Source organism: Hemitrygon akajei, chromosome 4, assembly GCF_048418815.1.
Source record: "Hemitrygon akajei chromosome 4, sHemAka1.3, whole genome shotgun sequence".
NCBI classification, from domain to species: Eukaryota; Metazoa; Chordata; class Chondrichthyes; order Myliobatiformes; family Dasyatidae; genus Hemitrygon; species Hemitrygon akajei.
Window position 1 is genome coordinate 162,033,933 of NC_133127.1, and position 16,319 is coordinate 162,050,251.

General features: G+C 39.6%; 1 protein-coding gene across 1 annotated transcript in view; it reads left to right on the forward strand.

Moving 5' to 3' along the window:
• Positions 1 to 14,936, forward strand: part of pomp (proteasome maturation protein) — a 32,225-nt gene extending 17,289 nt beyond the window's left edge. Inside the window, exons 3-6 of the mRNA XM_073043820.1 lie at positions 7,165 to 7,225; positions 11,434 to 11,535; positions 13,535 to 13,628; positions 13,923 to 14,936. Coding sequence (XP_072899921.1) covers positions 7,165 to 7,225; positions 11,434 to 11,535; positions 13,535 to 13,628; positions 13,923 to 13,990 — 325 coding nt within the window. The 3' untranslated portion in view covers positions 13,991 to 14,936. The remainder of the gene's footprint in view (positions 1 to 7,164; positions 7,226 to 11,433; positions 11,536 to 13,534; positions 13,629 to 13,922) is intronic.
• Positions 14,937 to 16,319: the final 1,383 nt, after the last annotated feature.

Genomic DNA, 16,319 nt, shown 5'->3' on the forward strand with positions numbered 1-16,319 from the left:
ACCCCAACAGCATCCAAAACGATATACTTGTTGCTGAGGGGAGCAGCCACAGGGGTGCTCTTCACTATCCGAGCATTTCCCTTCCCTCTTCTGACAGTCACCCAGTTTTCTGATCCCTGTAGCCTAGAGATGACTCCCTCCCTGTAGCTCCTGTCTATCACCTCTTCACTTTCCCTAATAAGCAGTAGGTCATCAAGCTGTAGCTCCAGATCCCTAACACGGTCTCTTGAGGAGCTGCATCTTGGTGCACCTGGCGCAGATGTGGCCATCAGGGAGGCTGGAGGTCTCCCAGGATTCCCACATCTGACACCCTGAACAAAGCACTAACCCTGCAGACATGCTACCTAATTCTACAGGACTGAAACAAGGAAAAATAAGTCTACTCACCCACTTACCTTGCCAAACACACAAACGTTTTAAACCGTTAGCTGTGTAAGCCCTGCTGTTCCTCCGTCTGTCCAGGCTGATTCGCCAAGGGGAAAAAAAGAGTTGGTGCCTCGCTCTCGCCTCTTCCTGTTACCGCCTAAGCCCATTGAGCCAAAGCCCTACACTCTGCTGCCACTCACTCCGCTGCCCGCTGTATAGGGTGTTCTTCTTTTTAAACTCTCTGCGCTGTCCTGTCTACGTCATGCGTCTGCGCAGTCCCGCCCTTCTTGTACTCGAAGTTTTTTTAAAAACTGCCTTCCTTTCAGGATTTAGCTCTCACGCCACCCTTCTTGTCCCAATCCAAAAAAAAACATTGGAAGTCCCCTTCCTTTTTAAACTCTCCATGCTGTCCTGTCTACGTCACGCGCCTGCACAGTCTTGACCTTCTTGTACTCGAAGAAGGTTTTTAAAAAACTGCCTTCCTTCAGAATTTAGCTCTCACACCGCCCTTCTTGTCCCGGTCCAAAAAACAACCGTTGGAAGTCCCCTTCCTTTTTAAACTCTCCGCGCTGTCCTGAGAGGCCAAATGCAGTTTGGAAGTACAATGTCTTGTATTCCAGTTGAGTGGTTTACAAATTAATAGTATGAATATTGAATTTTCCATTTCAAGTAACCCACAATTCCCACTGCTCTTCTACAACACTCTCGCCCCTCCACCTGGTTTTCTTTTCTCTATATTCATCCCTTTCACCCCCTTTCCAACTGGTTCCATTATCCTCTTCCAATCTCATTCTGTTTATCAGCTTCTATCCCATTCTCGTACATACAGTCTTTCCTTTTTCCCCTCAATTCTGATGCAGAGACTTGACCCAAAGTGGCAGCTTATATCTTTTGCTATCACAAATGCTGTTTCACCTGCTGAGTTCTTCCAGAGTTTTTTTTTAACTAGATTCCAGCATCTGCAGGTTTTTTTGGTGTTCAAACAGGTGATATGTACTGTTCTTTATACCAGTAGTACAGTGAAACCCTGATTTAACGCGATGAGTCATTGGACTCCATGTCCATGTCAATCCATACTCCCCCTTCTCAGCCTTGTATCCCTTTTGCCAATCAACTTCCCAGTTCTTGGCTTCATCTCTCCCCCTCCTGTCTTCTCCTATCATTTCGGGTCTCTCCCTCCCCCTCCCACTTTCAAATCTCTTACTATCTCTTTTTCCCGTTAATCCTGATGAAGGGTCTTGACCAGATGCTGCTTGGCCTGCTGTGTTCCACCAGCATTTTGTGTGAGTCATTGGACCTTTTTTTGCTCAAAATGGAACAAACTGCTAGAAAAAGAAAACCTTTTTCTATGAAAGATAAGTTTCATGCACTTGACACGATCAAGACTAAAAGTCAAACTCAAGTTGTACGAGACCTCGGGATACCTCGGATGACTCCTGTATGAGTGGTTCGCTCAAGCTCACTCAGAAGGCTTTCCAATTTCCAGTCCTATTCTCAAAGCTCAAGCCAAGAAGTTTTGACAAGCAGATCAACGGAGAAACCTCACAGTTCAAAGCTAGCAGTGGATGGCTAGACAGGTTTAAACACCGTCACAGCGTTTATGTCTCAAATGTCAGTGTCAGGAGAAATTCACCTCAGCCGCCAGTGAACACCTGGCTGAACTAAAAACTCTTAGAAGAAGGTTGCTACGTGGAAGAACAACTGTACACTGGCTAGCAAAGATGACACCCACCGATGTGAGGGGTTCAAACAATGCAAAGATCATGTGACATTGCTGTTTTGTGTAAACAAGATTGGAACACAAGTTAAAATTGCTCATGATGGGCAAATCACGCTTGCCCCACTGTTTCCACCATGTCAACATGAAGTTGTTACCGTTCGAGTACACGCACAGCAGCAATGCTTGGATGACAAGTGTCATCTTTGAGGATTGGTTTCACAAAACTTTTGTCCCTGTCATCCATGCTCATTTGCGTAAGCAAAAGCTAGAACCCAAAGTTCTTCTTTTGCTTGACAACTGTCCTGCTCATCTGCCAGCTGCCAACCTAGTAAGCCGTGACGGAAAGATCTGAGTTTCTTACCTCCCCAAGAACACTACATCTAAGATCCAGTCCCTAAATCAGGGGACATCTCCGTGTTCAAGCAGAATTACAGGCGGGAATTAATTCGTAGTCTTGTAGATGACTCAACAACACTTGAAGCCTATCTGGAAAGCCTGAACGTGAAGGAAGTTTGCCACTTAGGTGGGAAGGCCTGGGCAGCAGTCAACGAGTCGTGTAGAGAAATGCTGGGAGAAGAGTCTGGAGCCAGCCTTTTCATCACGCCAATCCACCACAGATTGAATTCTTTAATTCAAAGGTACTTGCCAGAAGGTAAACGTGCAAAAAACAGGTCAAATAGGGCGAAAATAGGGGTGTTTTAGGATGGTAGGTCAACACTGGGTCAGTTTGAATGCTGATTTTCTTGAACCCTGATTTAGCGCGACCTCGCTTTTTACGCAATGACATTTATGGACCCAAATGATCGCGTTATAACAGGGTTTCACTGTACTAATCGCATTCTCTGCTTTGGACACAAGATTCAAAAACTTTCATTTAGAGCAATGTATGGCTGTTACTTTAGATACAACATTAGTAAAATATTAGTTGTATTTCTCCCATTTTTGGTAATATTTTGTATATTTCTTAGTTAGAAAAGTGTTGGCGCGTGGCCTAGTGGATATGGCACCAAACTAGTAACCTGAAGGTCACTGGTTCGAGCCTCAGCTGAGGCAGCGTGTTTGTGTCCTTGAGCAAGGCACTTAACAACACATTGCTCTGTGACAACACTGGTGCCAAGCTGCAGGGGTCCTAGTGCCTTCCCTTGGACAACATCGGTGGCGTGGAGAGGGGAATGCCTGCAGCTTGGGCAACTGCCTGTCTCCCATACAACCCTGCCCAGGCCTGTGCCCTGGAAAAAACCTTCCAAGGCGCAAATCCATGGTCTCACGAGACCGGTGGATGCCTATTAAAAAAAGTTAAAAAAACTTAGTTTGAATACACTACATTAATCGATAAGGAGCTTATAAAGTCATTTATGGTTTTGTACTCCATATTTGCTGATCTTCATGTTTCAGCCAAACGCATTATAAATTTTCTTTAAAGAAACGTGCTTCATCTTCTACAGAACAGGAAGTAGCTTGTGTTTTTTTTTTAATGTGAATCACTATGTTATTTTAAGAAGCATAATATTTCAGTACCTTGAATTTCCTGGGTTATGGAGCCAAAAATATCAATTCTGCGGAAAATAAACAATACAAGTTATTTTGGAAATTTTAATCAGCCGTTCCTGTTGCAGCCAATGTCTACCAGTGTCTTCCTCTGTTACCTGGTGATGGGTTGGAAATGAAATAGGTGTATAAGAATCACTAGTTTTAAACTTTTGGCATAGCTTAATTGGTTCTCTAATAAGTTTGCTCTTGTAAGTTATGAGATAAAGGAATAGATATGGACTACCCATTGTTTTGGCTGATCTGTCCAATTTCAGAGCTCAAGGTAATGAAAGGAACATTCATCCAAATTGTTCTTATCATTTGCTCTCCACTTTCCTCCCCACCACAAAGTCTTAGTGCATTCCTTTTACGGCCAGCATTTTGTCCTTCGACTGCAGTGGACGCAGTCAGTATCTAGCTGCAGTAGGGATAGAAACTAGGTGTGCTAGGGCTACAAGGCAGCATGTCCTGCACGCTGCTACACTGTGCCATCAAATCCAGTACACTCATAACTGTAACTGAGAATTCTGCTCCTGAACTGTGAGGGCAGCACAGTGGTACAGCAGGTAGTGTTAATCTCTTAGCTCTAGCATTCTAGATTTTGACCTCTGCTGTTACGCTTTCTCCCCGTGACTGTGTGCTTCCTCGGATGCACTGGTTTCCTCCGAGATCCCAAGGATGTGCTGATTGGCAGATTAATGAACTACTTTGGATTTGGACTGCCCGTAGTGTAAGTTGGTGGTAGGAAAGTCAGGGGTTGGTTGATGGGCATTGCTTTGAGAACCAGCTGAGACTCATTTGGCTGAATTATTTTATTCTGTGTTATGACTTTTTTAAATGAAGGGTCTATATAATTTTTAGTAAGAGTTTGACTCCTTACAGTTTGATGAGAAGCCATTAATATTTTATTAACTGAGGAGCTATAACAAAGGATATACAGTTACAAGAAAAAAATTTGTGAATGCTTTGCAATTACCTTGTTTTCTGCATTAATTGCTCATAAGATGTGGTCTAATCTTCGTGTGTCACAATAATAGACAAACAAAATCTGTCTAAACTAATAATGCACAAACAATTGTACAACTTCTCATCATTACTGAGTACACCATTTAAACAATCACAAACTAGGTTGAAAAAAAGTATGTAAACCTCTGGGGTAATGCCTTTTACAAAAGTGATTTAGAGTCAGGTGTTCCAATCAATGAGATGTGGGTTGTAGATGTGCCCTGCCTTATAAAAAGGACACACAGTCTGCTCCTCTCAAGAAAGATCTGTTTATCTGCACTATGCCTCAATCAAAACAACATTTAAAGGACCTTAGAAGACTATAGAGATGCACGCAACTGGAAAAGACTAGAAAAACAGTTATAAGGACCCAAAGGACCAGTCCACATGAGGAGAAATTGTCTACAAATGAAAAAAATCAGTACTGTTGCTACTTTACAGAGTTGGCATTCTGCAAAGATCACACTAAGAGCACAACATGCAGTGGTGAAGAAGGTGAAAAAGATCTAAAGGGTAACCGCAAAAGACTTGCAGTAATCTCCAGATGCAAGCAAAAGAAAATCTGCAGATGCTGGAAATCCGAGCAACACACACACAATATGCTGGAGGAACTCAGCAGGCCATGCAGCATCTATAGAAAAAAGAACAGTCGACGTTGCATTTCGAAAAATGGATCAGCCGTGATAAAATGGCAGAGCAGACTTAATGGGCCAAATGGTGTTTAATCTGCCCCTATATCATACAGTCTTATGGTCTTATTTATACTTGGTAATCAGGAATTTGTCTCAATAAGAAACTAACAAATATTTTGAATGTTCTGCAGAACTTTCAGATAAATATAGAATAGAATTCTATTGATTGGATGGTTTGAGGTAGAAAAGGGGGATTCTTGTATACTTCAGTGTCAGTCGCTATTTGATTTTACCATTCAAAGCTAAATTTGTACTTGTATTTCTAATTCATTATTCATTCTTCTTGAAGCCTGTCTAAGTGTGTAGTTTGGCTGTCAATCTTTGGTTTCCTGAAGATCGGAGACTAGGCCAAATCTACTTTTTTTATATAGTATATATACCTTATGAAAGGCATTCCTAATGCAATAGTGTTGAGTTATGAAGTGTGTTCAAGGAGGGTAAATAAATAAATTGTTCTGTATTAGAAACAGGAAAACAAATACTGGCAACACTCAGCAGAGCAGGTAGCACCAGTGGAACAGTCATTGCTCATGGGTAAGGGCCCTTTGTCAGAACTAGGAAAGAAAACTAATTTGTAAGCACCAGCGGATATAAGTAAGGCAGATGGAATGTCGTGGTAGGGTGATATCAAGGATATTGCAATAGATCAAATTATCTGGTTGGTAATTTAAGGAGAACTGTTATTGGAGAAAGAAAACTAAAGACCAAATAAAATCTGAAAAATGCAGGTCAGAGTTATAGAAAGTGCCCAATAGATAAGACAATGTAATTAGAAAGAGGCAAATTTGATTTTGTGTGGGAGATAGCTATCTATAGCAGAACTTTTTGCATTTTAATACAAAGAGAATGAGTTTTTTATTGTTTTGTCATAGTTCAATTTTTAAAGAACTCTTATAACACCCAAATAGTGTTGTTTTGTTTAAAAGTCACAAAGAAGCGAGAAGGCTAAACTCCTCCAAGAGGACCACAACCTTGTTGTGCCTCAATGACCCAGAGGTTTAAATGGATCTATTGTATTATATCTATTGTTATACATATCTATTGTTTCAAATTGGAATTTAAATAGTGAGGTACCTTGGTTATCTATAATTGAGATCTGTTTTTCCATTTATATAAATAACTTGTACATAAGTGTGCCACTGAAGGGTTGATGTTGAGATATTTGGTTAAGATGCCAGGTATAGTTGACTAAGGAAAAATGGAGGACAGATGCAGATTTGTATAATTCTTCTTCTTTTGCCCATTACGCCGCTGGCATTCAGGGCAGCAGTGAAGATCCTTTGGCTCTGGTGGCAATCACAGCTTCCTTCATTGTGTCAGTAATTTCCCCTCAGTGGACTGTCAGTCACGCAAGTCCTGGGTAGAGACTCGGGAATACGTCACACAGAGATGTGGAAGGATTCTTCATTGCTGTTCCTGTAACAGTTTTGTTTGCCCAGTTGAGGTTGTTAGCCCTGACCCGAACTCCTGAATCTGGAGGATTGGTGAACCACTCTTAGTTTGGCTTTTTCCCTTTGACTTGTTAGGCATGGGTAACCCTACCAAGAACCAAAGCATAAAGCCCTGACTCCAGCCAACATAACTCTCCGGGTCATTGAGGCACAACAAGGTTGTGGTCCTCTTGGAGGTGATTAGTATTATAATAGAATTATAATAGTATTATATTATAATATATAATATAAAGTGTACTTTCTAAGGAGAAAAATGAATATACATTGGGACAATTGAAATAAATGTCTTAAAGAGAGTTGGGTAAAAAAGCATGAGGGCAAGGAAAAATGTGAACTTTTAAAATGGTTTACACCTTGTTGATCTCTTTTAAACAAATTACATGTCTTCTTGTCTTTAAAGATTCTCCAATGTGAAGTCCGAGCTTTTGCCAAGTCATCCCCTGGAAGTTTCAGAAAGCAATGTAAGCCTAGAATTTTGAAATTGAGATATACATTACTCTGTTTTGTTTGCCAGTCTCAATTGTGTTATGTTTAGGGTACTTGATTTGGATTTGGGGGGAGGATTTTTACTACTCAAAGTCATGTTGATAAGCATATAGAAGTGCAACTCCTAATGAATGGACAAATAATAGAATAAGAAGAAACACAAGCAATGACTTCTCACTCATTGCTTCGGTCCAAAAAAAATTGAATCTTAAGGAATCATAAGACCATAAGAAATAAGAGCAGAATCAGGCCGTTTAACCCATCGAGTCTGCTCCACCATTTCATCATGGCTGATACAAATTTCCTCTCAGCCCCAATCACCTGCCTTCTCCCTATATCCATTCCTGCCCTTACCAATCAAGAATCTATCAACCTCTGCTATAAATATACACAAAACTTGGCCTCCATAGCTGCTTGTAACAAAGAATTCTACAGATTCACCACTTTGACTAAAGAAATTCCTCTTCATCTCTGTTCTAAAAAGACTTCTCTCAATTCTGAGGCTGTAGCCTCTGGTCTTAAACTCTCCCACCATAGGAACATGCTCTTCTCATCCATTCTATCAAGGCCTTTCACCATTTGATAGGTTTGAGTGAGATCACCTCTCAGTCTTCTGAATTCTAGTGAATACAAGCCCAGAGTCATTGCATGCTCTTCACACGACAAGCTGTTTAATTATGGACTCATTTTCGTGAACCTCTTTTGAACCGTCGCCAAGTGAGGCCAGATTAGTGCTTTATAAAGTCTGAACATTACATCCTTGCTTTTATATTCTAGTCTTCTTGAAATGAATGTTAACATCGCATTTGCCTTCCTCACCACAGATTCAACCTGCAAATTAACCTTTATGGAATCCTGCACACCCAAGTCCCCTAGTACCTCAAATTTTTGTATTTTTTCTCCATTTAGAAAATAGGCAATCTTTCATTTCTTGCACCAAGTGCATGACCGTACACTTCCCGACACCGTATCCATCTGCCATTTCTTTGCCCATTCTCTTAACCTGTCTAAGTCCTTCTGTAGCCTCTCTACTTCCTCAAAACTATCTACTGCTCCACCTATCTGCATATCATCTGCAAACTTTGCAACAAAGCCATCAATCCCATCATCCAAATTATTGACATATAATATAAAAAGAATTGTTCCCGACACAGACCCATGTGGAACACCAGTAGTCACTGGCAGCCAACCTGCAAATCAGCCAATGCTTTATCCATGCTAGAATCCTTCCTGTAATACCAATGGCCTCATAGCTTGTTAGGCCCTTGTGTGGCACCTGGTCAAAGGATTTCTGAAAATCCAAATACACAACATCAACTGATTATTTTTTGTCTATCCTGTTTGTTATTTCTTCAAAGAATTCCAACAAATTTGTCATGCAAGATTTTCCCTTGAGGAAACCATGCTAACTATGGCCTATTTTATCATGTGCCTCCAAGTACCCTGAGACCTCATCCTTAATAATTGACTCCAACATCTTCTCAACCACTGAGGTTAGACTAACTGGCCTATAATTTCCTTTCTTGTGCTTGTCTCTCTTCTTGAAGAGTGGAGTGATATTTATAATTTTCCAGTCTTCTGGAACCATTCCAGAATCTAGTGATTTTTGTAAGGTCATGACTAATGCCTTCACAATCTCTTTAGCCACCTTTTTCAGAACTCTGGGGTGTGCACCATCTAGTCCAGGTGACTTATCTACCTTTAAACCTTTTAAATTCCCAAGAACCTTTTCTCTAGTAATGATAACTTCATACACTTTATGATCCCGATATGCACTCTTGCCTCTCTTTTTTTTACACTTTATGTGTCTGAAGAAACTTTTGGTATCCTCTTTAATATTACTTAAAGGTTAGCTTACTTTCATATTCCATCTTTACCTTAATGACTTTTTTTAGTTGCCTTCTGTTGGTTTGTAAAAGCTTCCCAATTCTTAAATTTTCCTATTTTTAGCCATGATTATGTCGTCTTTCCTTTAGAATACTTCTTCTTCTTTGGGATGTATATATCCTGTGTCTTCTGAATTGCTTCCATAAATTCCAGACATTGCTGCTCCAATGTCATTCCTACCAGTGTTCTTTTCCAGTCAGTTCTGGCCAACTCCTCTCTCGTGCCTCTTTAATTCCTTTTACTCACAGTAATACTGATACATCTGACTTTAGCCTCTCCTCATATTTCAGGGTGAATTTGATATTATGTGTGCATTCAAATATACCACCTTCAGTCCTGTATTCATGCTTTTCAATTTTGTCTGCCTTTGCCTTTTATGTTGCAACTCTTCCTGTTGACTGCAATTTTACCCTAGCAAAAGCCTCTCTTCACTACACATTGCCTCTGTTTATAAACCAGCTTCCTCATCTTCAGCATTATCATCCATCTTTCCTATGATACTTCTTGCATTGAAATATATGCAACTCAGGATACTAGTCGCACCATGCTCAATGCTTTGATTCCTAACTTTGTCTGAGATCTTCCCAACATCTGCCTCCACAGCCTCTCCACTAACTGTTCTGGCACTCTGGTTCCCAACACCCTGCAACTCCAGTTTAAACCCCATCAAGTCAAGTCACTTTTTATTGTCATTTTGACCATAACTGCTGGTACGGTACACAGTAAACAGGAGACTACATTTTTCAGGACTATGGTGTTACATGAAACAGTACAAAAACTAGACTGAACTACGTAAAAAAGAACAACTACACTAGACCTACCCAGGACTACATAAAGTGCACAAAACAGTGCAGGCTTTACAATAAATAATAAACAAGACAATAGGGTAGTAAGGTGTCAGGCCAGGCTCTGGGTATTGAGGAGTCTGATAGCTTGGGGGAAGAAACTGTTACATAGTCTGGTCGTGAGAGCTCGAATGCTTCGGTACCTTTTCCCAGACAGCAGGAAGGAGAAGAGTTTGTATGAGGGGTGCGTGGGGTTCTTCATAATGCTGTTTGCTTTGCGGATGCAGTGTGTACTGTAAATGTCCGTAATGATGGGAAGAGAGACCCTGATGATCTTCTCAGCTGACCTCACTATCTGCTGCAGGGTCTTGCGATCCAAGATGGTGCAATTTCCAAATCAGGCAGTGATGCAGCTGCTCAGGATACTCTCAATACAACCCCTGTAGAATGTGATGAGGATGGGGGGGGTGGGAGATGGACTTTCCTCAGCCTTCGCAAAAAGTAGAGACGCTGCTGGGTTTTCTTTGCTATGGCACTGGTGTTGAGGGACCAGGTGAGATCCTCTGCCAGGTGAACACCAAGAAATTTGGTGCTCTTAACGATCTCTACTGAGGAGCCATCGATGTTCAGCGGGGAGTGGTCGTTCCGTGCCCTCTTGAAGTCAACAACCATCTCTTTTGTTCACATACAGAGACAGGTTGTTGGCTCTGCATCAGTCCGTTAGCCATTGCCACTCCTCTCTGTAAGCTGACTCATCGTTCTTGCTGATGAGACCCACCTCGGTCATGGGTCAGCCAAGTGGACTGAGCACACAGCCCTGGGGGGACAATCATGCAGCATTAACAAATCTTCCCACTAGAATATTAGTCCCACTCCTTTTCAGGTGCAAACTGTCCCTTCTGTACAGGACCCACCTTCCCTGGAAGAGAGCCCAATGATCCAAAAATCTTATGCTCTTCCTCCTACACCAACTTCTTAGCCGTGTATTAAACTGTATAATCTTTCTCGTTCTTGTCTCAGTAACACACGGCACAGGTAACAATCCTGAGATCACAACACTGGAGGTCCTGCCCTTAAACTTGGCACCTAACTAACTGCCTGAACTCCCTATACAGAACCTCATCACTCCTACCCAGGTCATTGGTACCCACATGGATCATGATTTTAGGCTGTTCACTCTCCCACTTAAGAATGCTGAGGACTCAAAAATCTGAGATATCCCAGAGCCTGGCACCTAGGAGGAATAAGGAATCATACTTCCTTATTAGATAACCAAGGCTTACTAATGCAAAATAGCCATTTTGTTCTGGTACCTGTAAGTTTTCACATTAAGTAACATTTTTAAAAAATTGCTGATAAATAGATTTCAGGTGTTACACACTTATAAAATATAGGTATTTGAACTAGATACTTCAACGACCGTGTTTGCTGCAAATATGGAGGAAATTATTATGAATCAGTTAATTTCATTTTGCATCAGTATTCAAGAAATTAATATTTTCTGTATTTAGTTTCAGCTCAATCAAAATAAAATGAATTTTGCTATGTTGAGAAATATTCAAGGATTATATGCACCACTGAAGTTACAAATGGAATACAAAGCAGTAAAGCAGGTATGCCAATATGTGTTTGTTCGTCTAAGTAATGGATCTATTTTTTTTTGTTTATGTAAATTCAAAGGAAGTGTGGTTAATGTACACTTTCTGAAAGGTTGTGCATTGAATGTCTTTGTATCTTATATTGAACATTTGCAAATTCAGCTGTAGTTTTGAGTATCCAAGGTTGCATTTGGATATTGAGATCATCTGCCAAGGATTTTTACAATTAGCATTTTTCTGCAAATTGCACTTGTAAGATAAGAGATTTAACCAATTACATATTGTAATTATTTTTTGATAAAAGACAAAAGATTTTCTCCCAATGTATATATGGCCAATTCACTCCCTGCAATTAATAGCTACAAAATTTTTAAACGATTTCTTTTGTTTACTAAGCATTCCTACTTCAAGGCCATTGTAAATGACGTGGTAAGGTTGTTTTTATTTATTCATTTACGGAATATGGGCATCACCAGCTAAGCTAGCATTTATTGCCCATCCCTAGTTGCCCTTGAGAAGCTGCCTTCTTAAACTGCTGCAGTCCCTGAGGTGTAGGTACACCCACAATGCTGTTAGGGAGGGAATTCCATGATTTTGACGCAGCAACTGAAGGGACACTGATATGTTTCCAAGTCAGGATGATGAGTGTCTTGGAGGGGGATTTCCAAGAGGTGGTATTCTGCTGTTCTCGTTCTTCTAGATCAGGGGTGTCAAATTCATTTTAGGTCACGGGCCGGATTGAGCAAAATGCAGCTTCATGCGGGCCGGATCAGTCGGACGCGTGCGAACGCAGCTTTCGTTGCCTCCGTTTTTTCAGCCTGCTCTCATGTGTCTCAGTCTCTGCTATAACTACAAAGTGTTTCACTTTACAAATTCCGTTTCTTATGAAGAAGACTGCCAAGCAAGACTGCCGAATAAACACTAAAAACCCTGAAAACCTGGTACCTGAATAAACTCAGCATTAGCCATATCATACGCCATAGGCGCTTCGATTACTGGGGCCAGCTTTAATAGTAATTAGATATTATCTCGCGGGCCAAAGATAATTCCACCGCGGCCCGGATTTGGCCCGCGGGCCTTGAGTTAGACATATATGTTCTAGATGGTAGTGGTTGTGGGTCTGGAAGGTGCTGCCTTAGGAACTTTGGTGTGTTGTTGCAGTGCATCTTGTAGATGGTACACTCTGCTGCAACTGTTTGTGGACGGTGGAGGGATTGGATGCTTGTGGAAGGGGTACCAATCAAGTGAGCTGCCTTGTACTGGATGGTGTCAACCTTCTCGAGTGTTGATGGAGCTGCACTCTTCCAGGCAAGTGGCGAGTATTCCATTACACTCCTGACCTGAGCCTTGTAGATGGTTGACAGGCTTTGGTGTCAGGAGGTGTGTTAAATGCCACAGGATTCCTAGCCATGATGATTATATGGCTAGACCAGTTCAGTTTCCTGTCAATGGTAACCCCCAGGATGTTGATAGTAGGGGATTCAGTGATGGTGATGCCATTAAATGTCAAGGGACAATGGTTAGAGCCTCTCTTGTTGGAGATTGTTAGAGTTGATCATTGCTGCCAGTTGCGTGGCTCGAATGTTGCTTGTCTAGGCCCTGCTGCATTTGGGTTTGAACTGCTCCACTATCTGAGGAAACACGAATGGTGCAGAACATTGTGCAGTCATCTGTGACCATCCCCACTTTATGACGGAAGGAAGGTCATTGATGAAGTAGTTGAAGATGGTTGGTCCTAGGACACTTCCCTGAGGAACTCCTGCAGTGGTGTCCTGAGGATGAGATGACTGACCTCCAACCACCACAACCATCTTCTTTTGTATCAGGTATGATTCCAACCAGTGGAGGGCTTTCCCCCTAATTCCCAATGAGTCCATTTTAGCTAGGGCATCTTGATGCCATATTCGGTCACATCTCCTCTGGTATTTAGATGAATTCAAACTTATAGTATTATTCCTGGTAATCTAATCCATTAGAATGTTTACAAAAATATGATTGCTATATTTTAAATTAGGTACAGCGCTTACCATTCCTCATGAGTTCCAACATTGCACTCGATACACTTCAAGGAAATGATGAATGCATTGGATTTGAAGACATATTGAATGGTAATAATTTTATCCTTCTTGATTTTGATAATTTTAACAGAATAACTGAATTCAAAACTTTGCTTCATGTAAAACATGAAACCAGTGCTCAGATTTAAGGCTAATTCTTGTGTTTAAATTTCTTGTTTTACTTCTAAAGGTAAAGTATAACATTTGATGTAAGTCTATTTAGATCATGACAGAAAAGTAAATTAGATACCTGAAATTTAATATTAGTAGATCGTTATGGTAAAATGTCAGTAACAATTTTAAGATTCTGTAAAAAATTGTAACTTAATTTTCTTTTCTTTCTAGATCCAGCACAAAGTGAAATAATGGGAGAACCACATCTAATGATGGAGTACAAACTTGGCTTGCTGTAATTAATGGAAATTCCTAAGGATTTTAAAGAGACAAGTGTTGCTTCCTGTTGCTCTGTATAGGTTGTTCTGAATGTAACCAGAACATCCAAAATATAGACACTTCAACAACTAACCCAAAATGTATAATTTAAAACTTTCTCATAGAATTCAAGTTTGTAAGAAGGAACAAATGATAAATTAATGCCTAAAAGAATTCATCTACCGGAAGTCCAAGTCCTATGTCTGTATTAGCTGTTAAGAATGCTTTGCATCTCAATTGCACATATATAACAAAATTATAGCAGTGTGTTAAGTTGTACTCTATTTAATGCTATTTATAGCATCACTAAAATATGACAAGTGCGCAATTAGTATCATATCACACTATCTGACTTGTCATTTAATGGCAATTAGGGTTGCAGCAACATTATTAACTCTTACATTTCTTTGATTGTGTATCAAATGCTGAGATATTTTAGAATGGGCCGCTGGGCCAAGTATTTGTTGAACAGCTATAAGTTTTAACATTTAGTATCCACACATATTTGAACCATTGTTCAAGAAAATACGTTACGATTTCTCGGTCATATTGAAGGAATGTTGTCTCTTTAAAACATACACCCACTATATAGTGGAAGTTATCGATTATCATTATATTCAATATTTATCGTCCAGTTCTTGCAGATTAAAAAAGCATATCAGAGGGTTCTGTAATCCACTATATTTTTGGTATACAAAATACATACACCTTGAAATTATCAAAGAGCAAGATCTTTAACATCAGCGACAAATTTGAAGAGAAATGTCAGGCTTAGTACATCACAAGAAATAAACTGAAGACTTCAGTTTATTTCACCAATAATGGAAATGATTAGGTTTGCAAACTTGTAACTTTGAACAGAAATGTAGTTGATTCTGTATTTTTTTTAATTCCATATAATAAATTAATATTTCAGTTTTACTTTTACTTGCTTATCCTATTTGATTGTTAATATTTACAGGAATTGTGGTATGAATAGGGCTTGATATTTTCCAGTTTTGCTTGGTTCAACTTGGTCTGGAAGTTAATTGTTTTAATTAGCATTCTGAAAAATTTGGGTGGCTTTGTTTATTTAAAAAAAAACTCAAGAATCAGATCTCAAACCCTACAAGTGACAACAATGACAATTATGGTCTAGTTTTAATTATTTTCTTAATTCTTCAAAAATGGCAAATGGCAGGTTTAAGCAATTAGTCTCTGCCTATACTATTCTTATTTAACACTTCCACATCAATAAAGCATATTATGAACAGGTCGTCAGTAAGTAGTCTGTACAAACATCTTGAAAGTCGGATGTCAGTAGGTTAATTAGCCACTGTGAAATAGCTTAGTTGAAGATGAACAGTTACATTTGGAGAGAATTGATGGGAATGTTGGGAGAATAACTGGAATTAGTACGAATGGGCATTATTTGATTATCAGCATGATTTATTTCAATGGACTAAACCTTTGTGTTGACTCTGTGGTATGCCAAAAGCTAAAAGAATGAAAAGCTAAACTTTTCATGGTTGACATTAATTGCCAGAATGAAGTTTTTAATTAAAAGTAATTATTTATGAGTCTGGCCTGTGAGATATTTTTCAGTTTTTCTTTGATCATTTAAAACTGGAAAAGTCAACTCATGAGTATATTTTGTAGATAGCAGCTGGATTGTGTATGGGTTAAACTTTTTATTATAAATTTACTGAAAATAAAAAGGAAAACTTTAAATTGCAAATGTAAAAAGATCCTTCATTTAAAATACTTCTCTGGAATTAAATGCCAGTAATAAGCAGCTGTGGCAATTTGTCATGCAATTATTTTGCTTTCAGAATTCAAAATGAAGAGTGTGTTCAAAGACTTAAGAATTCATTGTTGGTAAGTTACAGCAGGGCATTAGATAATGCACAGAATGAGTAGTATGGTATATTGCTTTTATAGAATATAAGGTTGAAATTTTGTTAAGTAGAGGAAAGAGGTGGCATTTTTTTATTCTAAAAGAGTAGTTGTTGATTGGTTGATAAGCATGAAGCTACTTGTCTTTAAATTAGGGACTGCAAAGATATAATTTTCACAACTGTGTTAAATTTATATGGTGGGACAGGTTGTGTCCGATCTAGGGTAAGTGGAAGATGAGACTATCTTGAGCAAATGCATCTTCAGGAGATGTTGAACTACAATCTCACAAGGTTGAAGTTATTTATATGGAGTATGATTTAAAGTCACTGTAGATTGTAAGGGTTGAGTAAAAACTTATGGACAGTTTTATTCTAGAAATATAGGTACACCCCACAGGAAAATCGTAGACGAAAGTGGCAAGTGGAAATTTAT